Genomic DNA, 27,137 nt, shown 5'->3' on the forward strand with positions numbered 1-27,137 from the left:
CCCCACTTGGTCTTGCGTTTGGTTTCATGCAAGATGTCGGCTCCTGACCTCCGAGCCTGGCAGATTCAAAAGTACACAATTTCTTACTTCAGTTTCAAGTTCCACTAGCTATAAGCCTTAAACTTTTAAAATATTCCTATCTCTGTGGTTCCGAGTTTTGGAGCTCTGCCCTGGATCTGCTTTGCCTGGTATTCTGTGGTATGGCTGATGGCAAACTTCACTGCACCTCCACCCTAGCTGTCATCATGCCCGCCTCCCCTCACCCACAGCTATAAAAAATTTTTGGGGGGGTTTGGAAGGGTGGACACAATTCATTCCATAACATCTGTGTTTACATTTCTTTGACTATATGCCTAGCTCAGGTCAACATTTATTTTCATGTGGACTATTTTGATGACTTCATTATTGTGTGACTACCTGTAGTCACTCCCTGTTCAATACAGCCTTTACAGGATGACTGCCAGATTCATCTTCCATAACACAGTTTGGGACATCTTCTCTAGAACTTTATTTTCAACATGAATGACATTTTATACTATGCTTTCCATGTGCAGGGTTTGCTTTGTTACTAAAATTCTTGCAAAGTTTTTATACTCTGTGAGGTTTTGAGCTCCAGTTTACGAAATGAAATGCAGGCAACGAGCATAGGTTAGTTTGTCCAAGGCCATGTAACTAATACGTGGTAGAGCCAGGATCAGGAAAATATTTACTCTCATTACAAATTGGGTTTTTTTGTTGTTGTTGTTGTTTCCCCCAGATATTGATTAATAATGGAAGAGTCCTAGTGTGACACTGTAGATTAGGCAATGAACTGCTAACAGCAAGGTTGGTGGTTCAAACCCACCAGCCACTCTTTGAAAACATTGCACAGGGTTGCTGTGTGTTGAAACTGACTCGATAGCACTTAACAATATCATTTATAAAGAAAAGCCTTAATAGTCTTCATGAGATGTAGTGATATTTGAATGATACTAAAATTGTATTGGAAATTTAATTGGGTTATAAAATTTTGTTTTGATTTATTTTGAAGATTGTTGTTGTCGTTAAGCACTGTGGAGTCAGTTCCAACTCATAGCAACCCTCTATAGGGTTTCTGTGGAGCGGCTAGTGTGTTTGAATAGCTGCCCTTGCCATTCAATCTGACCTTGAAGTTGAGTGCTTAGCCTGGGACACTACTTTGAGTCCATTGCTGCAGCCACTGTGCCAATCCACGTCTGGAGGTCTTACTCTTTTTCTCCGACCCTCCACTTTACCAAACATGGTATCCTTTTCCAGGGACTGGTCCCTCCTGATAACATGTCCGAAGTATGAGAGACAAAGTCTGGCCACCCTGGCTTCCAGGGAGCACTCTGGCTGTACATCTTCCAACCACATACTGGTTTGTACTTTTGGCAGTCCATGGTACTTTTAATATTCCCTCACACCCTAACACCATAATTCAAATGCATTAATTCTTCTATGGTCTTCCTTATTCACTGTCCAATTTTCACATGCATATGAGGTTATTGAAAATATCGTGGCTTGGGTCAGGTGCACCTTAGTCTTCAAACAGACATCGTTTCTCTTGAACACTTTAAAGAGGTCTTGTGTAGCAGATTTGCCCAATGCAATACGTCATTTGATTTCTTGCGTGCTGCTTCTATTGAGTATTGATGGTTGATCTGAGCAAAATGAAATTTTGCCAATTTCAAAGACTTTTCTTCCTTTACATAGAGCCAACCCATCCCTAAGACGGTGGTCTTTGATCTTCAGCAGTAACTATTTTAAGTTCTCTTCCCTTTCAGCAAGCAAGGTTTATCACCTGCATATCGAAATCCTGATGCCGTGTTTTTCTTCATATAATTCTGATTCTCAGATTATGTGCTCAACATACAGACTGAATAAGTATGATGAAAGAATACAACCCTGGTAAACAACTCTCTTGATTTAAACATATTCAGTGTCCCCCTGTTCTATTCAAACAACTGCCTCTTGGTCTATATTGTTTCTCATGAGCACATTTAAGTGTTTCAGAATACTCATTCTCCACAATGTTGTCCACAGCTTGTCATGATCCATACAGTTGAAAACATTTTCATAGTTGGCAAAGCACAGGTAAACATCTTTCTGGTATGCTTTGTATTCAGTCAAGATCTATCTGATATCAGCAATGATATCCCTAGTTCCTTTTCTCTTCTGAATTCAGCGTCAACCTCTGACAGTTCTCTGCCACTGGTGGCAGCCATTTTTTGTTTATCTTTAGCAAAATTTTAATTGCATGCGATATTAATGATATTGTCCGATGATATCTGCATTCCATTGGGTCACCTCTCTTTGGAATGGGCACAAATATGGGTCTCTTCAAGTCAGTTGGCCAAGTAATTGTCTTCCAAATTACTTAGCCTAGATGAATGAGTACCTCCAGTGCCACAACTGTTTGTTAAAAGATTTCAATTTATATTTCATCAATGCCTTGACCCTTGTTCTTTGCCAATACCTTCAATGTACCTTGAACTTATTCCTTCATTATCATTGGCTCTTGATCATATGCTGCATTTTGAAATGGTTGAACATTGACCGTTTCTTTTTGGTACATTGACTCTGTGTATTCCTTCCATCTTCTTTTGATGCTTTCTGCATCATTCACTATTTTGTGCATACAATCTTGCAATATTGTAAGTCAATGCTTGAAATTTTTCTTCGGTTCCTTCAGCTTGAGAAATGCTAATCATGTTCTTCCCCTTTGTTTTTCTAACTCTGCACATTTCATTATAATGTTTAACTTTGTCTTCTAGAGTTGCCCTTTGAAACTTTCTATTTAACTCTTTTAACTCCTTATTTCTTCCATTTGCTTTAGCATCTCTACACTGGAATATTATTTTCAGAGTCTCTTCTGACATCCATTTTGGAGTTTTCCTTCTTTTTTCTCTTCTTAATGACCTTTCATTTTTGTTCATATGTGATGTTCTTGGTATCACCTCACAACTCTTCTGGTCTTCGGTCTCTAGTGTCTAGTGCATCAAATTTGTTCTTCAGATGACCTCTAAATTAGGTGGGATATGTTCAAGGTCATATATTGGCTCTTTTGGATTTATTTTAATTTTGTTCAGCTTCAACCTGAACTTGTGTATAAGCAATTGATAGTCTGTTCCGTAGTCTGCCCTGGCCTTGTTTTGGCTGATGATATGGAGCTTTTCCACCATCTCTTTCCACAGATATGGTCGATTTGATTTCTGTGTATTCCATCTGGTAAAGTCCATGTGTACAGTCATCTTTTATGTTTTTTAAAAATTAGGTATTTGTATTGAAGAATTCATTGATTCTGCAAAATTCTACCTTTTATATTCAGCATCATTTCTATCACCAAGGCCATGTTTTCCAACTACTGATCTTTTCTCTTTATTTTCAACCTTTGCATCCAAATGCCAGTATTTTCCATATATTTTGACTTGGTTAATTTCAGACTGAAAAAGTTGATAGAATTCTTCAGTTTCCTCATTACTGGCTTTAGTGTTTGGTGTGTAAATTTGAATAGTAGTGATATTAACTACTTTTCTTTGTAGACAGATGGATATTATCCTATCACAAATAGTGTACTTCAAGACGTATCTTGATATGTTCTTTTTGATGATGAATGTGAAGCCATTCTTCTTCAATTCGTCATTTCAGGCATAGTAAACCATGTGATTGTCATATTCAAAATGGCCAATACCATTCCATTTCAGCTCACTAATGCTTAGGATATCATATTTATGTGTTCCATTCCATTTTTGACAAATTTCCAATTTTCCTAGATGCATATTTCATACATTCCATGTTTCTATTACTAAATGAGTGTTTACAGCTGTTTCTCTCCATTTTTGAGTTGTACCCCATCAGCAAATGAAGGTCTGGAAGGCTTTATTTGGTTTGCGTCATCGTGGTCAACTGTACTTTTAGAAGGCAGCTTTTGAGTCGTATTTTGAGTGGCTTCCAACCTGAGGGTCTCATTTTCTGGCACGATATCTGACAATATTCTGGTGCTCTTCATCATGTTTCAATACTCAATATTCTGGAGCTTATGTGTTCCACTACTATTTCTAAGGTTTTTAATATTCAAAAGCAGTCTGTCTCTCCTTTGTAATCTGTCTTTGTCTGGAAGCTCGGCTGAAACTGATCCACCATGAGTGATCCTGCTGCTATTTAAAATGCCAATGGCATAACTTCCAGAATCATAGCAACACACAAACCATCACAGTACGACAAACTGACAGATTAGTGATGGGGGCATTGTTTAAGAACTCTTAAAAATATTATTCTACATTGCGACAGCATAGGGTATGAAGGTCCATTAAAATATATAGCTCCTAGTTTTAATACTTCTTTTTCCCCCTCTTACACTCAGGCTACCTATAATTAATTCTAACTGGAAAAAACACATTACTGAAGAATCTACTAAATGAGTTTAAGCAAATAATAACCATTTAGCTACTAAAAAAAAAAAAAAAAATCCTTGAAAGTCTGATATCCCTAAACACTCAATATTCTGGAGGAAACACTTCCAGCTAAATGAACAGTTGAATCTTTAATAGATTAGAAATAATTGTGGTCTAACCAACCAGCCAGAATACTCCTTAGAAGCAGGGATGGCGAGACTCCATCACTCATACTTCAGACATATCATCAGGAGGGCCCTGTTCCAAGAGAAAGACATCATTCTTGGGAAAGGGGCATGTGGTCAGTGAAAAAGAGGAAGACCCACAAGATGATGGATTGGCGCAGTGGCAGCAGCAGTGGGCTTAAGTTTAATAACAATTGTGAGGATGGAGCAGGATCCAGCAGTGTTTCATTCTGTTGTGCATAGGGTTACTATGAGTCAGAATTGACTCAATGGCACCTAAGAACAACATCAGAAAGCGAACCAGCACCATTTCTGTTAACATTTTATTCAGACATAAAGACATTGTGTTTCTTAGTTTTACAGGTGAGCGTTTGTCTCACAATAATTTTATTTCATTTAATACTCAAGAAGGTTAAGATATAGTTAGCCAGGATACATCCTTTAGTTGTTTTGACAGATAACCTTGAAACTAGCATTGTCTCTTGAGTAGTAGATTATAAAATTCACACTTCCAGCCTTTTTAAAAAAAAAAAAAAAAAAACAATGCCAGTTTTATGAAAACACAGATACACCTGGATTTTGAAATTCATTATAGGATAACAAAAATTAATTGGATTGTCATAAAAAAAAGGTTGAAGCTAGACAAAATAGAATACTGTATTTCCCCATAGAAATGTATATGTGTCTTTGCTCTACTATGTTCCTAGCAAACACCTTTTTAAAACATCACTGAGAGAAGTCCTTGGCTGTGAGCCCTGAGGTTTTCATTAGAATGGATCCCTCCCAATGACACACCTGGTACCTGATGTCTTCAGTAAGCACAAAGGCCAAACCCTGTAAGCCTACACTGAGTGCAGAATCTGGCCCACACATGGTAGGAGGTAATAATGATGTGGGTTACCTAACCATAATTACAGGTCACTGAGAGGTATCTGTGACAGGCCTCTGCAGGAAGCTTGTCATTGCTTATACTTAGGTCATAGTGATTTATCAAATGGGGAATCATCAAATTCTCAAAGCCAAAGGTTTTTAATAACCTGCATTTTTGAGAAAGTTACTGTCATTTGTTTTGTCTTAATAACACTTTATGTTTTGATGGAGCTGTTAATCTGATATGGTATCATGTGACTATTCCAGCATCTGAAGAGTGTGTTCAGTAAATACTCCTAACAGCCTGGAAAATCTCAATTTAGTCACCCATCTCACCTCAACTATAGAGATAGTTGAAGAAAAAGATAGTCTGTCTTTTGGTTACATTCTTCCCCAACCTAAAATAATACCCTAATAGGAAATAAGTGTTGATAGTATTGATGCAGAAAAAACATGGAATTATATGCAATTCATGCAAGAAGAAATTAGTTGAACATTTTCTGGGCTCAGATGCAAAGAAAAACCAACCTCAATTCATCAATGACTTCCCCTTCAGGTCAGGTCATGATTTCACAACCGGATGAGAAAAGAAATGTTCCAAATGGAATATCCAAATTTTGAAGCCATTCAAATCACTATTAGTTTCATTATTTTACTTAATTTATTAATATTCTATATATTTTGCACCAAAAGAGTTTTAGTAGAGGCCCTAGTTTTTATAACAATAACATTTGAAAAGAAGACTAAATAATACCATTATCAGATCGTTGAAATAAATTTTTTAGCATATTCTATGTTTTACTAGGTTCTGGAGAAGACACCTAAAAGGAATTTGACCTTTTCAAAATCTCTAGTGCAACTACATGAATAACAAGTGATTTGCTGTCAAAGTCTTTCATCTTTACTTGACCATGAACATATTCATCGTTCTACCTGTGTCTAATGTAGTATAAGTACTCAATAAATGTTTGTTGACAATATAGTATGAATGGTTACTCTTGGATGATTATGGGTTAATAAGGAAGAGAAAATTCAAACAAATGAATGTGTGGGAATGAATTTAAAACATGGGAAACAAATACACAATAGCACTGTGCTAGGTAAAAGAGGATAAAAACTGTGGACTTTTCTCCAAGAGCTTCTCTTCCTCCACTAGTCTAGTCTGGGATTCTTCACATGGCAATCTCCAGGTTCTAAGAACAGCAAGAAAGTCGGTCTCAGTGTGCAAGCACTTTTCAGTCCTTTGTCATCATCCTATTTGCTGTTTTCCCGTTAGCCAAAACCAAAATCATATGGTCAAGAGTAGAGTGACTTTGGGAGTGCATTAGAAAAGGCATGCACATAGGGAAACATAACCAACTTGGCAACCATATTTCTATCCTCTCATACTTCAGACATGTGGGCAGGAAGGACCAGTCCCTGAAGGAGGATATCATGCTTGGTAAAGTGAATGATCACTCAAAAAAACAGAAAGCCCCCCAACAAAATGGACTGACACAGTGGTAGCAACAGTGGGCTCAAAAATAACAGTTGTGAGGATGGGACAGGATCAGATAGTGTTTCTTTTGGTTGTGCATAGGGTCGCTATGAGTTGACATCGACTAGTCAGTACCTAACTACAACAACATTGTTATGTATGGAGCACAGAAGGGTAAAGACAACCAGTGATATCAGTGTCTCAAATTGAACTGTGCACATGCATGTGAACACACACAAATGTCTAGACAAAGATCTAAAAAAAACATAGTAATTTATTAATACTGTTTACACATATACTTCTATATTTAAAAATAAATAAATAATGCATTTGTTTCCCTGTATTGCTTATGTTTTTTGTTTGTTTGTTTTGAATGAAAATAGTCTGAAAGTTAATATAACAAAATGTGATGAGTGGTGATTTTGTATCACTTTTTAATTTTTTCTGTATTTCCATGTTTTCGATGAAATATTCTTTTTATAATCAGTGTATATATAGTTATATATATATAATCAGCATATATATGTATCTATATAATGGTGTGTATATATAATCAGCATATATATAATTATATATATAAATATATTCATATAAATTTATATATAAATATTCACTACATTTTAAAATGATATTGCATCAGGACTCTGGTATATCTTGCCATCTGGTCAGTCTTCATCTTGACACTGAGAATAGACAGTTGAAAAATAGAGTTGATAGTAAATTATTCTAAAAAGTACTCCCTTATTTGATCTGAAGTCTTACAGCTGTCGCTGGTTGCCTTCTTGGTTTCCTTTCAGACGTCCTGCTGGCACTGAAGAAGAGTCCCTCTTATTCATCTGGTCAGGAGCCCTTGAATTTACTGATACCTCAGACTCTGAGGCCTTAAAGACTCTACGAATACTGAGTCAAAGCCCAGAACTCCCAGGACTCAGTGGAGAGTCAGTGGTCATCAGCACAGACCTTGGAAACCCCACCTCAAGATTTGCCAACTCCTTGGTCTCAAGCTACCAGTGCACATTCAGTTCTGCTGAATTGGACAAAGCCAGAGTTTCCCCGTGGTATTATTACCCAGTACCTTGTGGTCTACCAAGAGATACCAGGTGATCCAACATTGAATGTGTCCATCATATGTGCTTTTACAGTGAAGGTAAGAATTTAGAAAGAATACTGGATTCTTATATTATTTGGTTATGTGCTGACATTCATTTTTTTGGTCATTTTCTTCATCAAGAGCTTCAATATATGAAAAATTTTGTTTTCATAAGTGAATAAATAGGAGCCCTGTGGTCATGCAGATAATTTATTACACTGAATATAAGAGCAATGGAGATGGTTTGGGGAACCATAACTAGTTTATATTATCACAAGCAAATAAGTGAACTTTTTCTTTTTTTTCTTGAATTCTATATCTGTTAAATAGTTTAGTTAAATCACTAAATTTATATCTTTGTACCTCATGGAGATGAAGTTTGGATAAAATTAGACTAAATAATTCAATTTTCCAATTATCAATGATCCAGTGATATCATATACATGTAAGGGAAACTCATATATATATATATAATAAATTAATGACTGGCCTCCTCTGATCATAAACACAACTTCCTTCAGTTTACCTAGTATCTTCTGAGCACTTTCTTGATGCTCAGCATAGCCTGGTATTGTATGAGATATATATGAGGGAGCTTCAAAAGTTTGTGGACAAATCCCATTGTCTTGTAATTAAATTTTCCCACTAACTTCTTGAACTCCACTCCTTAATAGCTATAAATAACAACCAATGAGAGAATAATATTATACCAAAATGTATTAGGCAAGGAACACTCCAGAGTAAGTCATCCTACTGAAGAGGCTTCACAGAGATGAAATTTTGTAGTCATAGGAGTTAAGTATATATTGTGTTCAAGATGTGTCAAGACCATGTTGAATATGAAAGTCCTCATACATGAGAACAAAATATAGACAGCAAAGATCATTATTTCAAAGGTTAAATTGTATTTCTGTGCTTAAGATTTAGAATACAGGAAGGGAATGTTGTTGTTGTTAGGTGCCATTGAGTAGGTACCAACTCATAGCGACCTTATTTATGCACAGCAGAATGAAACACTGCCCAATCCTGGGCCACCCTCACTACTGTTGCCACATTTGAGTCCATTTATGCTGCCACTTGGCCAATTCTTCTCGCTAAGGGTCTTCCTCCTTTCTCTGACCCTCCACCTTACCAAACATGATATCCTTCTCCAGCGACTGGTCCCTCCTGATGATATGTCTGAAGAATGAGAGATGAAGTTTGGCCATCTTGGCCTCCAAGGAGCACTCTGGCTGCAATTCTTCCACATATTTATAAATTCCTAATAGAACCTAAGAGGATCCTAACTCATCTCCCTGATGAGACTCAACTATATTGTTGAATACTACACTCAACTATATTGTTGAAATCAGCCATAAATCTGGGCACTTGGGCAGAGATTGTGGTGTGAGAAGAGTAGGCAAGTCTCAGGCATAAGCTATCAGTGTTAAGTATTTCAAGTTTCTGAGAGTTTCTGATTCTGCTGTTCACACATAGATGACTTTTAAGTCATTCTCCAAGTGCCTTCCTGGTTTAACTTATTACTTCTCTAATTCCTAAACCAGCTAAATATTGTCATAAGCTTCGTCCCCTTTCTGTGTCTGCCCTAGGCATTTTTTCAAGTTTTTTGTTTTGGCTCAAATTCCCCAGAGCAAAGGAACCACATTCTCCACTAATGAAGTCCATTCCCACAATTTTAGTATTGCAATGCAATCCACAGACTTGAGAGAAGTATTACTAATGCCCCACATTTAGTCCCTTGTTTTATGAGATTCCATCTCGGCAAGGGGGGGCACCAATAACTTGCCTATAGTGGTTGTGGCATTATCAGCTGGTCCCAAGGTCCTCCAGAGTTGTTTATAGACAGGTGGATGTTGCTGGGAAAGCCACATAAAACAGGTGCAATGGAGGCATGAATCCTGCTGGTGGTGGCAGTGGATGGAGAACTGGCAGTGGGGGATCTCCATGGGTGTGGGGAACATATGTGTTGGCAGGAGCAGTGGCAGAGGCAGCAGGAGAAGAGAAATGGAAAGAGTGTAGGTTTAATGCCTCACCAGCTTTCCTCCAAACTTCATGAAAAGTTTTATCTTCCTTTGGGTTTAAGTAGGTCCTTTCCAGGTGAAGAACGAGGTTTGTCGATTCTTAGGGTCTCCTTGGACCAACATCCTTCTCTATCAAAAGCAAGCTCTAAGTGAAAGTTCTTAAACTCCCTTCCCAATTAGATCCATGATGAATTGTGCAGTGTCAGGAGAGAAACTGTATTTAGCCTTCTTTGGCATGCAAGAGTTCCATGGTGGTAGTTACAGGGAACACTCCTGGCGAGGCTGGCATTATTGCTGCCACCATTCGGGAATTGTTTGCTTTTTCTCACTGGCACCGGCTATATACCTGGCAGAAATAACTTGGGATTTAAAGGTAAAAGTGGTTTACCTGTTTGTGTGTGCTCTAAGTATACCCTTGCTCAACCCATAGGAATATAAAACATCAAGCCCAGATCACACTTTTGCCCAATACCCTGCAAGATAAATGGTGCTTCACTCTGTGCAGATTTAAGCATAAGGTACTGACTGGGTAGGCAAATAGAATGGGTCACTAAAAGTTGGCTTCTAATCTGGGTATAAAATCCAGAATGACAAACTCTAGTTTCGAGATTCTAGTTGCCAAATTCCCTTTCCCAATGTCAAGGAGGAAGTATTCAAAATGTCCTCTTGTGGCTGTTTCAAATCTTATTGTCGTTAAATAGACATGTGACAAAGAGACAAAAAGTATGATTAATAATCACAATATTATGGAGAATTTGTGAATAAATTGGTGATTCATCCTTAATCCTATTTTAATACTAGTTTAATATAATATAAAATATTCTTGTGCTTCAGGTAAAATCTTAAGTTAGTCGTAGCTCTGGATATTTGATGTTTCTTAGACTTTCCTCCCAAGACCCTTTTATAAGAAAGCACAAATATTTTTAAAGACCTAGATTTCCAGAGTGGCTCCTCTGGTGATTATCTTTTAACTTTATTACCAAAAAAAATTATGTCAAACGTAAGTATAGGTAAATGTCGCACAAGTCAATTAAAAATACTTTTTTTGATTGTAATTGTATATTTGACTTGATGTTAATTTTTCATTTATTAAACTTATGTTATCTTTATACCTTCTTTCTAATAATAACCTGTGGGTCACAAATATACATTTAGAGATAAAACCATATCGTTAAATTTGGGAGATGAAAGCCATGTGAGTCTTTTTGTATGCCAGGTAACTATTTCTCAGGAAAGCTTTATTTTTATCCAACCACACTCTTCCAACAGTCTCCATTAGAACTCCTCCTTTGCTCACTCATTGGTGATATTTAGGACATATGCAATGGTTTTTAAGTACTTTCAGTAGCAAGAATCAGTCCAATTTTGGTAATAAGGAATAATTTCAGGTAATAAAAAGTCCAGTCTCACTCAAAATCTGACTCGGTTTAGGGATCTGCAATGGAGAAGACCATGTATGATCATTTTCTTCATCCTTTTTTATGGCTTGCTGATTCCCCAGGATCATGGCAGGAACGAAAGGATTACATAAAAAGAGGCAGAGTCTTAAATGACAATACAGATCTAATGAAGCTACGTGTGTCCTCTGTTAGAGATTTTCTTTGTGGGTTATATAAAGGCTTCCCTATGGAGACTCCTTGGAGTCTTGGTGTGGTGCTGCAGGATAATGCACTGGACCTTAAGGTCAGTTTGAATTGCAAGGTTGGTAGTTCAAACTCACGAGCTGCTCCTTGGAAACCCCTTACAGAGTCTTTATGAGTTGGAACAAACTCGACAGTACTTAACAACAACATAGGAAACTCCATGCTTATCAGTTTCCTAATATAGGCAGTCACTATGAGTAGGAACTGACTCCACGGCACATAACAACAACAACAATATAAGCAGTACATTCTTTAGATAATTTCTTGAACCTCTAATATTTCCTGCCCTGAAGGTCAAACTGAAAAACTCAATAACTTCTAGGGTCCCCTCCAAAGGAAGCAACCAATGTCAACTCCTGTCAGGAAATATCAAATCAATTACCTTTGTGGAAAGAGATAATGGAGATGCTCAGTATCACCAGTCATAACAAAGTCAGGGATGGATTGTGGAACAGAGCATCATCTGCTTATATACAAGTTCCATTTGAGCCTGAAGAAAATTAAAACACATCGATGGGAACCAAAGTATGACCTTGAATAAATCCCACCTGAATTTACATATCATCTTAAGAATAGATTTGACACATTGAACAGTAATGACCAAAGACCAGGTAAGTTGTGAGATGGCATCAAGGACAACCTACATACGTGAAGAAATCAAAAGGTTATTAAAAAGATAAGAAAGGGAAAAAAGGGTGAAATGGATATCAGAGGAGATTCTGAAACTTGCTCTTGAACATAGATAGAGTAGCTAAGGTAAAAGGAAGAAATGATGATGTAAAAGAGCTGAACAGAAGATTTCAAAGGGAATCTCAGGCAGAAAAAGTAAAATATTTTATTGAAATGTGAAAAGACCTACAGTTAGAAAACAAAAGCAAAGAACATGTTTGAAACTCAAGCCTTCAGCTGCAATATTGAAAGAGTCTGTGGAGGAAATATTGAACATAAGAAGTATCAAAAGAAGATGAAGGAATACACAGTCACTGTACCCAAAATAATTGGTTAACCATTTCAGGAGGTACCTTATGATCAAGAATCAATGATATTGAAAGAAGAAGTCAAAATTGCACTGAAGGCATTGGTGAAAAACAAGGCTCCAGGAATTGACAGACTATCAGTTGAGATGTTTCAACAAATAGATGCAATGCTGAAAGTGTTCACTCATCTATGCAAAACAGAAAATTGGAAGATAATACCAGACCAACTGATTGATCTGTTTTTGTGCCCATTCAAAGAAAGACAATCCAACAAAATAAGGAAAGTATCTAACGATATTATTATTCATATCACTTGTAAGTAAAATTTTGCTAAAGATATTTTTAAAACAGTTGTGGAAATATAATCAACAGAACTGCCAGAAATTTAAGCCAGATTCAGAAAAGGACATGGAATGAGGGATATCATTGCTGACATCAGCTGGACCTTGGCTGAAATAGGAAATAATAGAATGTTGACCTATGTTTTGTTGACTATGCAACTGTGTGAATCATTATGAATTATGGATAACATTACAAAGAATGGGAATTCCAGAACTTTTAAGTGAACTTATGTAGAACCTGTACATTAACCAAGAGGCAGTGTTCAATCTAAACAAGGAGATACTGCTTGTTTTAAAATCAGGGGAAAATGTGCATACCTATTGAATCTATATGCTGAGTAAATAATCAAGAAACTAGATTATATGAAGAAGAGTGTGGTGTCAAGTTTGGAGAAAGGTTCATCAACAACTTGTGATGTGCAGATTATACTGCCTTGGTTATTGAAAGTGAAGAGGACTTGAAGCACTTATGGATGAAGAAAGAGTACAACCTTCAGTATGGATTAAACAACAACATCAAAAACAAATATCCTTACAACTACACAGGTAAACAACATCATGATAACAGAGAAAAGATGGAATTTGTCAAAGATTTCATTTTACATGAATCCACAATCAATTCTCACTTGAGCAGTAGTTAAGAGAGACATGGCTGTGAACTGGATAAATCTGCTATAAAAGACCTTTTTAAAAACATTAAGAAGTAAAAATAAAACTTTGAAGACTAAGGTGCACCTGACTCAGGCCATGGAATTTGCAATCAAATCATATGCATGTGAAAGCTGTACAATGAATAAAGAAAACTAAAGAATGATTAAAGAAAACCAAGAGAAAAACATGCCTAGCATTTCTCCAACTGAGGGCACTGAAGTAAAAATCCAAGACTTGACTTTCAATATAGAAGGATTCCTCCAATATAGATGGAGTACTGGTGTGGTGCTGTGGGTTAGTGCTCTGGACTACAAAGCCAAATTTTGAACCACAAGGTGGGTGGTTCAAGCTCACCAGTGACTCCTCAGAAACCCTATACTGGATCGCTATGGGTCAGAACCAACTTGATGGCACTTAACAACTATGACAACATATGGGCAAAATATTGAATGATGCAGAAATTGTCAGAAGAAGATGGAAGGAGTGCACAGTCACTGTACCAAAAAGAAATGATCCATATCTAGCCATTCTAAGAGGCAGCTTATGATCAAGAGCCAGTGATCCTGAAGGAAGAAATCCAAGGTGCACGGAAGGCATTTGCAAAGAACAAGGCTCCAGGAATGGAACACAAATTGAAATATTTCAACAAACTGATGAAGCACTGGAGGCACTCAGTCCCCTAGACCAAGAAACTTGAAAGACAGTCACCTGGCCAACTGATTGGAAGAGATCCATACTTGTGCCTATTCCAAAGACGGGTGACCCAAACTAAGTCATTAGACAATATCATTAATATCACATGCAAGTAAAATATTGCTGAAGATAGCTCAATACCTGCTGTAGTAGTACATTGACTTCCAGAGGTTCAGGTCAGATTCAGAAGAGGACAAGGAACAAGGGATATCATTGCTGATGTCAGATGGATTTGGCTGAAAGCAGAGATTACCAGAAAGATTTACACAAAGGCTTTCAATTATGTTGATCATGACAAGCTATGGACAACAATGCGGAGAATGAGTATTCCAGATCACTTAATTGTGCTCATGAGGAGCCTGTGCATAGACCAAGAGGCAGTTGTTTAAACAGAACAAGGGAACACTGAATGGTTTAAAATTAAGAAAGGTGTGTGCCAGGCTTATAGTCTTTCATCAGACTTATTCAATTTGGATGCTGAGCAAATAATTTGAGAAGCTGGATTATATGAAGAAGAATGGCATCAGGATTGGAGGAAGACTCATTGACAATCTGCGATATGCAGATGGTACACACTTGCTTGCTGAAAGCAAAGAGGACTTAAAATACTTACTGATGGAAATCAAAGGCCACAGTCTTCAGTATGGGTTGCACTTCAATCTAAAGAAAACAAAAATCCTCGCCACTGACCAATAAAAAAACATACATATAAATAGAGAAGAGACTGAAGTTGTCCAAGAGTTCATTTTGCTTGGATAAGCCATCAACACTCATTGAAGCAGTAGTTAGGAAATCAAACAATGCATTAGGCAAATTTGCTGCACAAGACCTCTTTAAAGTGTTCAAGAGCAAAAACGTCAGTTTGAGGAAAAAGGTGTGCCTGACCCAAAGCATGGTATTTTCCATAACCTCATATGCATGTGAAAGTTGGACTGTGAATAAGGAAGACAGTAGAAGAATAGATGCATTTGGGTTATTGTGTTGGAGGAGAATATTAAAAGTACCATGGACTGCTAAGATAACAAATCAATTTGTGTTGGAAGAAGTACAGCCAGAATGCTCCTTAGAAACCATGATGGCCAGACTTTATCTCAGACACATTTTCAAGAAGGAACAGTGCCTGGAGAAGGATATCATGCTTGGTAAAGTGGAGGGTCAGCAAAATAAGAGGAAGACCCCCAGCAAGATAGAGTGGCACAGTGGCAGCAGCAATGGGTTCAAGTGTAGCAATGAGTGTGAGGTTGGCACAGTCCTGGACAGTGTTTCATTATGTTGTACATAAGATATCTACTCAATGCCACTTAAAAATAACAACAACAAAGAATTGATGCATTTGGATTATGGTGTTGGCAAAGAATAGTAAATATACCATGGACTTCCAGAAGAATGAACAAATTTGTCTTGGAAGAAGTACAGGCAGAATCCTCCTTTAAAGGAAGATGATAAGAATTTGTCTCGTTACTTTGGAAACATTATCAGGAGACTCCAATTCCTGGAGAAGGATGTCATGCTTGGTAAAGAAAAGGGTAAGCAAAAAAAAGAAGAGTCTCAACGGGATGGCTTGGCACAGTGAATGCAACAGTGGGCTCAAACATAGGAAAGTTTGCGCGAATGACACGGGAGGGTTTCATTCTCTTTGCATAGGGTAGCTATGTGGTAGAACTGACTGAATGGCTCCCATCAACAGCAGCATCTTGACCAAATTCTTATTTCCTCTATGACATTCTGTAGTCCTGGGGAAATCTTGTTTCATAAAATAATTGAAGTGCATCCTGTCCAGTATTATCTTCTCTACTTGATCTACCACAGATGAGACCAAGCCAGCTTCTGAACTTCAGAATTCATTGAGAAAGAAGCAGTTATCTATTTCTGTGTAAGCTGTGTAAGCTGTGATCCCCAACTCCTGTGATTCTCTCAGTATCTCAGAAAACCCCTCTTCTGCCTAGTACCAGCAAACAAGAATGTCATATGAATTTCATCACCTCAGCAGCAAGCCTCCTGCAGGGTGAATTGTCCCTCTCACATTTCTTACAGACATCTTTAGTTTCTTCAAGTAGGTTTCTTGAATATCCCTTATATGATCTGGGAGGTGATTGTGGATAACCTCCAACTTTTCCTCAAGATGTGGTAGGAGACAGCCAAATCGCTCACTTCTCTGAATTTCCTTCTTTAACTCCCTTTTCATGAACTTAGATCTTGTTGGAGGAAGACGGAGATTAAAGTTGGGAAATTTTTTTGCTTTTTGAGACAAAGTCTTGCAAGGATGTGTGTAGCAGTTTCAATAGAGTTACTTATCGCCTACTTTTCCAAACTAAATGGCCCATAATCTTTCTAGTTACTCAAGCTAACTCACCCTTTATTCCTCCTGTTTCCTTACTTGCACATCCAGTTCTTCACTACATCCAATGGATTCTACTTTCAAAACATAGCTTGTATTCTTACATTTGAAGACCACTTTATGGTTTCACACATGTTGTTCTGGAATGATGGTACTCCTACACTTCAAATGGATTGACCTCCCTTCTTAATAATCAATTCTGAATCAAATATTACTTACCTCACAGGGTTCTTCAATGGCTAAATAAATGAATGTTTATTCAAGTTAGTTTAGACACTTATATGTCAATATTAGTAGACTGTGTAGCACTGTAAAATAGATGAACCATGAACTGCTGACCACAAAGTCGACACTTCAAACCCACCAGCCTCTTTGCAGCAGAAAGATGAGGCTTTCTGCTCCCATATTTACAGTCTCAGTAACCCTATACAGAGTCGCCATGAGTCACTGAGTCTGTGGCAGTGACTTTGGTTTGGTATTTTTTTATAAAAACTTAAAGAGGTCCTACTATTGGGGATAACAAAGATTTGACTAAATCAGTAAATGTAGATAAAGTTTTGTTTTGTATAAGACAACTGTATGAATTTTGTCATAAATGTGCCTTACATTTATGACCAACAAAATTCTGAGTTTGCAGATCTAAATATTTCCTGATATTATACTGTAAATTCACAGGTCAGTTACCAAGCATTAAAACAATCTCTATTTCCCTACTCAGTCTCTTAGAGCCTCCCTGAGGATTAGTACTGACACAGATTCACCACACCCTCAACATACACACAATCATAATTTCTCACATCTATCATCTAAATTCAAGCTAACCAGTCACTCCTAGAAAACCCTATACAGGGTCCCTGTGAGCCGGAACCGTCTTGACAACACTTATCAACAACAATATCATCTAAGTACTCTCTTCAGGCTCTTTTAAGTTTATGTGAAACTATAGCAACCTGGGGTAGTGTAGTGGTTATGAATTGGGCTGCTAATCTCAAATTCAGCAGTTCGAAACTACCAGCTGTTCCATGAGAGAATGAGACTTTCTGCTCCGATAATGATCCACAGCCTCAGAAACCCTGTACAGGGTCACTATGAGCTGCAATGACTTGACAGTACATAACCAACCAACCAGCCAACCAGAGCAACCTGCCATGGCCCCGCCTGGCATCGTAGACCTGCAGAGTCTGAGTTCTTTGGTAACTCATACACACATACAACTTCCCAAAACATACAGATTCCACCTAATTAGCATCTACCTACTTCACCTATGCCAAAGAACCGATTATCAGTAGGTGAAGGACATTTGTGCGGGTACTCTTTGACCATTGAGTCAAGTGTACTGTTAATGAGCTATACGGTATCTGTCTTTGGATGCCCCCAAATCCCACAGAACCTTGTTAGAAATACATATGAAAATAAATGAACTAGTCCATATGATAACAAGGCCAGGCATAAATTCAAAATATATGCCATTTAGCAGAGACAGTAAACTATAAATGACAGTGGCGGGCAGAAGTTAATTGAACCACTGTGCTCTTGTCACAAGTAGAAGCAGCCACTACCTGAGACAAGATGGCTGCCCCTGAATCACCCTATTACCGCCTTAGCTCTGCAAGGGCTTATGGGTGAGGGGGAAATCATACACAGATGACCAATTTTTTTATGGTTCACAGCCGATCAAAGTGAAATTCAGCAGCTGTTCAGGACAAGTGACCACTGTAACGGCTGTAATATAACCTACTAAATAGAGAGGGAATTGCATTAGAGCAAGAGGTTAGCTGTGATTATCGGCAGGTGAGTGCTTTATTGAAGTTGAAAGACCATTAACATTGATAGAGTAATTATTTCAACTTGAAAGTAATTACCTTGATGGGTGATAACTTCTGTAGTGTTCCCAGATTTGATTGGGCCAAACAATTGTGAGCTCCTGAAGCCTAGAAAAATATTACAACAATACTGTGATTTTTAAAAGACTAAAACCACTGTTGAAATATTTTAATCATGCCGAACAGTGAAAAGATTTTACCTTACACAAGCTAGTGACCTCTCATGTAGAGAGAGACATTTGCTTTTTAATCCAAATGCAATGACCCACACCCACCACCTGTGAATACATATGTGATAGGTTTGCAAATGAATCTTTTTATCTGGATGTAACTTTTAAGGTGAAACATCTTGTTAGTGCTGTACCTGGGTGTTATTAAACTGGAACTGCTGGTGTTATTGATCCTATCTATGAATGGGAAGCCCCAAAATAGCAATCATCTTCTGTCTTTATCACAGAGGCCATAAGTTTATATAAACTAAATGTTTAGATAGCAGTGCTACACAGATTAAACATTCTGGATGCCAAGTACTGTGGATCCCAAATTGTAGATTTCAATTAATTATGAAATTTAGTTATTTAATATTATATAACTCTACTTCTCTAAGGTTATGCAACTCCACTACAGACACTCCATTGTCAGAATGTTGTTATTTTTTCACTTATCCACAGAGGACACCAGGCAAAAAAAAAAAAAAAAAAAATTTTTAAAGTTGAAAACATGGGCTATAGCATCTATGAAAAGTCATGCAAATATGAAAATTTTGAGTTATTCATAGTTGAGGACCAAGTTACATAAAATTTTATTTGGGTTATCAAAACCTAGAAATGTTTTGGAAAACTTCATTACTTAATTGTTCACTATAATTCTCTTTTGTAAATTGTCTTAGTTACCTGGTGCTGTTGTTAACAGAAATACCAGAAATTTGTGGTTTTAAAGAACAGAAATTTATTTTCCCACAGTTCTGTAGGATGAAAGTCCAAATTAGGGTCTCAGTCATGTTGAATTTTTCCTCTTAGGTAGTTCCTTGTTGTCTTAGCTTATAGACAATCCTAACATGGTATCTGTCTCTTTGTCCACTTCCACATGTGTAAATCTGTGTGGCTAGTCAGTCCTTTTGGAACTCATAACTGATTATATTTAGAACCCACCCTACTCCCATATTAGCGTAACAAAGAAAACTCTATCCCCAAACAGAATGACATCCACAGGTGTAGGGATTAGGATTCCAGCATATGTTTTGGGGGAATATCATTCAACCCATAACAACAATCTACTGTGTTCAGAAGCTAAAAGAGCTACCAAAAAAAAAAAAAAAAAAAAATCTGTTCTCTCAAGGACTCATGTTTTCTGTAAAGAAAGAAATCATTTACATATAATTTTTAAAGCAAGGAGTTGATCGTATGTAGCATTGACTATACATATTTTTTTACGTTTTTATTATGAACTGAATGAAAGTTTACAGGGCAGATTATGTTTTTCATTCAATAAACCATTTTTTGTTTCATTGCAATGATTGCACTCCCCTCCATGTACCATCAGTCAACAGTATTTACATCTACTTCCTTTTATTGCTGTTTGATGTACACATACAAAACAGAAAGTACATATTCATTTAAATGTCCAAAGTGTACACTTTGCAAGCCAGCCTCCTGCCCACAGGCACACAGCCTTTCTCAGTCCATGGGCCTAGAGTCCTCCGCTGCTCAAGCTCTCTGTGCCATCCCCTCTGTCACAGCCCCTGCTGGCTTTTCTTTTCTAGTTAGAATCCCATGCTCCACTCCGCGCTTCCCTTTTGTTGGTTCTAGAGTCCTGTGTTCCTGAAATGGAAGATTAACTACTTCCCACTTCTACATTTACACTTGCGACAATCCCAATTAGTCCTGATAACAATTACATGCACTAATCATAAAATCCTATCCCCAGCCTCCCACTTCCCCTTTTACCAGACCCATTTGGAAAAAAAGGAAAACTATTCAATGGGGTTCTGCCTTACCCCACTCATTCTGAAACTAAGCACACTCATGAAAGCTTGTAAGTCAGCCACTTCATGTCTTTATAACTCCCTATTTTTGCCCATCCCTATCAACCCAATGTACTGAGGAGGCAAGCTTGATTCTTGATAGGAAGAGTATTTTCCTTTCAGTTGGAATTTTGAGGTGCTTCATCCATAAGCAAAGGTCCAGCTCATCAATTAGAAGCAATTTACACTTACTCCCTGTATCAACCTTCTTTATCTTCCTCTGGTCAAGTTCTGGTCAGCTAGTCATCCAAGCTATGTCAAATGGATACTATTTGCAAGTTTGGGAGTTCTTGCATGCCTCCCCCTACTTCAGACCAGCTGGTCACTTCATTCTCAGATATAGCCTCTGGTGGCTGGGTCAGTGTCTCATTGTTGTTTTGATTTGCAGTTTTTTAAAGACTAGTGATAGTGAACATTTCTTCATATGTTTGTTGGCTGCCCAAATGTCTTCCTTGGAGAATCACCTATTTGTTGTTGTTATGTGCCATTGAGTTGGTACCGACTCTTAGTGACCTTATGCACAGCAGAACGAAATGCTGTCTGATCCTGGGCCAACCTCATTATTGTTGCCACACTTGAGCCCATTGATGCTGCCACTTTGCCAATCCATCTCGCTGGGGGTCTTCCTTTTTTTCTGTGACCCTACACCTTACCAAACATGACATCCTTCTCCAAACATGACTGGTCCCTCCTGAAAAATTGTCCAAAGTATGAGAGATGAAGTTTGGCCATTTTGGCCTCCAAGGAGCACTCTGGCTGCGCTTCTTCCAACACAGATCTTTTGATTTTTCTGACAAACCCATGGCACTTTCAATATTCTCCTCCAACACCATAACTCAAAAGCATCAATTATTCTATGGTCTTCCTGATTCACTGGAATCAACTATGTTGTTGTTGTTAGGTGCCATCGAGTTGGTACCAATTCATAGCGACCCTATGCACAGCAGAATGAAACACTGCCCGATCCTGGACCAACCTCACTATTGTTGTCACGCTTGAGCCCATTGATGCTGCCACTTTGCCAATCCGTCTTGCTGAGGGTCTTCCTCTTTTTCTCTGACCCTCCACCTTACCAAACATGATATCCTTCTCCAGTGACTGGTGGCTCCTGACAATATGTCTGAAGTATGAGAGATGAAGTTTGGCCATCTTGGCCTCCAAGGAGCACTCTGGCTGCACTTCTTCCATGTATTTATAAATTCCTAAAAGAACTTAAGAGCATCCTAACTCATCTCCCTGATCCAAACTTAACACTCATCCTCCCTACTGACAAACTACTGACAAAACAAACATAGACATCATATTTCTTAGTCATACACTCAGAAAGGATGAATGTGACATCACTTTAAAGTCCATGGAGGCTTCCATAGATCCTTCTATCATTTGGGCAGGGCTTGATCAGATGCTCAGCCAATGAATGGCTATCTTTATATCAGTAATCCCCAAGGTTTTTTTTTTTTTTTCTAATCAAAATCTCAGACTCTCAAAAGGGCTAAACAGGTTACCTTTCACCTGTTTTCAGAAAACCAATAGGTAATGTTTTAACCAGCAGTCAAATGGTTTCCTCCATTTCCTCACCTCTGTCTGAATTACACTCCATATATGAAACCATTGGGTCTCTGTTTCAGAAGAAACCAAAGTACAGAAATGCCCACCAAGCCAAAAGACACTTGCTAACTGAAAAGTAAAATGACTGCCTTGACTGTGATTTTAAAAAGCCAAAGTTTGAGATGAAACCATTGGGAAAGTGGTAAGAATTTATTAACTGAATTATAAATCTTACCATTAAGTCAGCCAAAGAGTGGAGAAATCTGGCCAACCTGACATCGTATCAGAGTTCTTGCCACAGTAGGTTCCCTGTGTGTCATATACGGCTGGGCTGCAGATTGTATTAAGGAGCCCCTCAGGTCCTCTGAATTTAAAATAAGTGCAATAACTCACTTTTAAACATTTTATATGATACTTGGATTATTAAATATTCACATTATAAAATCAGAGAGTTTTAATACATTCCAAAGGTTCGTTGTCTAACTCTGAAAGATAAGGGCCATGTCTAGATAGTAAAATTACAGAATATTTTTAACAGATGTAAATGTTACTTTTTGACAAGACACAAGTAATGAATTTTATCATATAAGTTCCTATTGGGTGATTACAATAGAGTTTTATTTTTGCTAAAGCAATTACTAATGTCATGGTTGGATACCTGTGCCCATTAGTGGCTGGTTTTGTGTTTTTTTAGGATGGTTATTGATCTCTTGCTGAGCTGGGATTCAGGTTTTATGCCAGATAGCTTGATTAATGGGTTGGTTTCTATAAGTGGACTGAATGGGGATAGAAAGCAGGGGCAGCCTGCTCTGCCAACCCCAAATCCGTCAAGACGCATAGCTCATTATGAAACAGTTATCAAGGATACATGAAAAATTAATTGGGCTCAGTTTGATTCTGAAAAGAATCAGCTTTCTACTTGGCGGGCCCCCCCTCTCTTTCCAGATGTTGTGCACCAGCCCCTGGAGAAACAGGAAAGGGAGATGTATTAATACATTGTATTGATTAGATCAAGACCCCTGACAGTTATTTGTAGAGATACCATCTGGCTGCTGTTCGAATTCCTTCACCAAAAACAGGACGTGACATGTTATTAATCTCAACTCTCTAAGTATAGACAGTTGCCTTTTCTGCTAAACCGCATTTTACCATTCCGTAGGAGATGGAGGCAGACCTGAAGGGTGCAGAAATTAAGGTTATTACACAAATTGAGCCATATGGTCCAAATATTTCAGCAAGAAAATTGCCAGGCAATAAAAATTGCTCCTGCCTTCCTAATGGTGTAAATTACAGTTTAACCATGGCTCTAATGATGTCCTTCTGCCGCGCTTAACTACTGTTACATGAAGGACATTGTTTTAAAAATATAAAAAACAAGTAAATGCCAGCAGCGTGTTTTACAATCTGTTAGTGTGTCATTAAGAACACTGTCAGAATTACATAAACATAATGGCAGACAACCCAGCATACAAAAGAACTAGTATGGAAAGAGGAAGAGTCTTGAAAACTCTCTTCTTTATCTCTGTAATGTCAAGAGCACTGTCCCCTTTGGAAGTTTTCCAGGAAGAAAAACCTTGTCCAGTGCTTTATTCTAATTCTTTTGTTTGCCCTAACTGTATGTTATTGAAACCAAGGTTTGCAGTCTCTAGTGGGGCTATACACAATATCTTGTACCACACCAGGTGGGGGGAGATATAGACACCTTTAAATGAAATGATAAGAGTTGTAAGTATTCTGTTGTTTGGGGAATGGGATATGACTTAATCATGGCAAACAATATTGAAACTACTATACAAGAAACCACTCCTACTATGTAAGGCACATTGGAAACCCTATACAGAGTCACTTATTGTGAGTCAGAACGACTGGATGGCACTTAACAAGGGGGAAGTACTGATGTGTTGCTGTAGGACAATACAGGACTGCTAACTGCAAGGTCAGGGTTGAAACCGACCAGCTGCTGGGAAACCATATTCAGGGTCTCTTTGAGTCAGAACCAACTCGATAGCACTTAATAACAGCAGCATTTAAAGGGAATCCTGGTGTGACACTGTAGGATAAAAACTGGACTGCTAACAACAGGTCAGAGATTCAAACCCACCAGTAACTCCTTGAAAACCTTATACACGGTTGCAATGTGTCGGTACCGACTCAACAGCACTTAACAACTTTAAAAGGCAAACACGGTGGCTCTGTAGGATAAGCATTGTATTGTAAACCATAAGGTCAGCTGTTGGAGCCCCCCAGCTGCCCCACAGAAGAAAGATGAGGCTTTCTGCTCCGGAGAGATTTATACCCTCAAAAACCCTAATCAGGGTCACTATGAGTTGGAGTCAACTCAATGATACTTAGCAACAACAATAATTAAAAAGAAATTTACTCAAGATCAACCTTTGAGTACTGTTGTTGTTGTTGTTAAGTGCCACCAAGTCGGTTCCGACCCATAGCGACCCTGTACAGGGTTTCCGAGGGTGTAAATCTTTACGGGAGTGAGTACTGTAGTTAAGATCATTAATATTTGTGCTGAGTCACTATGAGTCGGGATATACTCAATGATAAATGAGTTAATTCCAAAAATACACTGCCACCAAAAGAAGTTGTCAAACAGATCATAAGAATACTGATGTTTTACTTGCTAAAATGAAATGAATCCTTGAGCCTTCTGTCCTTCAAAGATACTGGAAAAACAGTTTATTAAGATAAAAGTTGTAATAAAACTTATCATATCTATATAAATAGAAAATTGGAAAGGTAACTAATTTTTGATGCTCAGTGGGCATTTTTTTTTTTTTTCTTTTGCAGCTTTTTCTTCTTCCTCTCCCCAAACTTCAGGAAGCCTAGGGAATAATCTGCCCTTTAGAATGAAAAAGAACAAAAAGAAAGAAAATAAGAAACAAAAAAATCCTATTGCCTATTTAATGAGAAATAATTACTATTTCTTCATTACAGAAAGGTCAAGAGTAATGTCCTATAGTTGGAGCATTTCCTGGCTTGCTGGGAAACTCTTTTCCGGGTGTCTCTATGATTTGCTTCTTTATTTCCTGCTGGTCTTCATCAAAATGGCATCCTCAATGAGGCTTTCTTGTCCTATCTAGCTGTCATTTCATTTCCTGCACTCCAACACACTCCCACTTTCTACGTCTCTTGCAATCAACTGTTAGCCTAGAAGTTAGTCATTTGAGCCCAACCCACAGCTCCACAGAATCAAAGGCCTGACAATCTGTTTCTTTAAAGATTATAGCAAAGAAAACCTCGCAGAACAGTTTCGCTCAGATTACATGGAATGACCATGAATCAGATCAGTTTGATGACTCCAGCTTTATGTTTATCCTCAATACTTACCATGATTGTCTTAGTTCTCTAGAGCTACTAGAACAGAAATACCACAAGTAGATGGTATTAACAACCAAATTTGTTTTCTCACAGTTAGGAGGCTAGAAGTCCAAATTCAGGCTCTAAGGGAAGCCTTTCTTTTGTCTGTGACTCTGGAGGGAGAGCTTTATCTCCTCCCTTCCTCAGCGATCATCATATGACTTTGCATCTATCTTGCACCATCTCTGCTTGCTTCTATATGCATAATCTACTCTTTTTTTTTGTCTAAAAAGTGATTGACATAAAACAGTTATACTGATACAGCTTCAACATAACAAAGAAAACCGTTCTCAAATAAGATTGTCACCACAAATACGTTGTTGTTAAGTGTCATTGAGTTGGTTTCAACTCATAGGGACCCTGTATAAAATTGCTGAGGAGCAGCTGGTGGGTTTCAACTGCCAACCTTGTGGTTTACAGCCCAATGCTAACCCTATAGTGCCACATCAGAAGTCCAACCACAGAAAGGATTTTTCAACACATATTTTGGGAGAGACACAACTCAAACCATAACTAACCATATATATGACTAGTCCTGGTATGATGTTGTAGAATAAGCGCTAGACTGCTAAACTAACCGTCAGTGGTTGAAACCCACCAGCCACTTCTCAGAAACTCTATGTACAGGGTTGCTATGGGTCGGAACCAACTCAACAGCACTTAACAATGACAACTCACACTGTAATAATATCCTAGACTTTTTTTTTTTTTTTTTTTTAACTCTTTGCCGATGCTTTGTATTTAAACCTAAGAGCAGCTCTGTGTGTTCACAGTTTATTCAAATTTAGGTAAAATCTTTTCTATGTTTCAGTAGAAATCTATAAACAACCATTTGTTGAGAACGTTCTAAATGAAGCACATTGAGGACATTTTGCACATGCCTTGCATTCACTCTACAAAGTGCATATTATTATCTGTACTTGAAAATAATGAAACAGAAATCCGAGACGTTAAGTAATGTACACAAGGTAACACACCTCATTGCAGAGCTGATTTCAACTACAGGTCTGATTCAGCAGTATTCTTTCAACTACCCAACCTGCATCTTGAGTTATCAACCAGATGGAAACAAGATGTCATTTATGAAAATCCAATTATCAGTGAAAACTTCAAATTATAACTCAAGGCAACAAAAATAATAGATGACAGATAGTTGGATATGAATTTAATAAAAATATATGACATAATTTATAAAAGATTCAAAACCTCACAATGATCACTTTGGACTAAAAAGTTCAAAGTTGACTTTTGGGAGAGGTCTAAACCATAATGATGGTTAAGATTCAAAAATAATTAGAGAAACAGAGGTGCTGTATTCTTATTCATACAGTGAAAAAGTGACAGGTTTAAAACCACCTGATGTCTTCAGGTTTTGGAGGCTGCAGAGGCAGAGTCAGGTAGGACAGGCTCCGTGGAGGAGAAGCTGCTTTCATGGAACACCTCTAGGGCTCTGGATCAAGCATAAGGTTCAGGGCATCAATTTCCCACATGCACTGGTGGAAAATCACTGTATAGAGGAAAATATTATGATTTAGGAATTGATCATGACATGGGACTCCCTCTGCGGCCACCCCACCCCGGCTGAGTTCAGAGGCCAAGGCCACAGCTGGACCACCACAGTGAACTGGCACTAAAAACCAGTGCAGCGACATTTGCAAAAGGAGATGTGGGGGGATTCTACACATTATATC

General features: G+C 37.9%; 1 protein-coding gene across 1 annotated transcript in view; it reads left to right on the plus strand.

Annotated features, from left to right (window-relative positions):
• The window catches only part of USH2A (Usher syndrome 2A (autosomal recessive, mild)), a 1,370,557-nt gene that overhangs the window by 1,185,002 nt on the left and 158,418 nt on the right, over positions 1-27,137 (plus strand). The window contains 2 exon segments of the mRNA XM_006834191.1: positions 7,724-7,798; positions 7,800-8,073. Coding sequence (XP_006834254.1) covers positions 7,724-7,798; positions 7,800-8,073 — 349 coding nt within the window.

Source organism: Chrysochloris asiatica, unplaced genomic scaffold (genome assembly GCF_000296735.1).
Source record: "Chrysochloris asiatica unplaced genomic scaffold, ChrAsi1.0 scaffold00009, whole genome shotgun sequence".
Taxonomy (NCBI): domain Eukaryota; kingdom Metazoa; phylum Chordata; class Mammalia; order Afrosoricida; family Chrysochloridae; genus Chrysochloris; species Chrysochloris asiatica.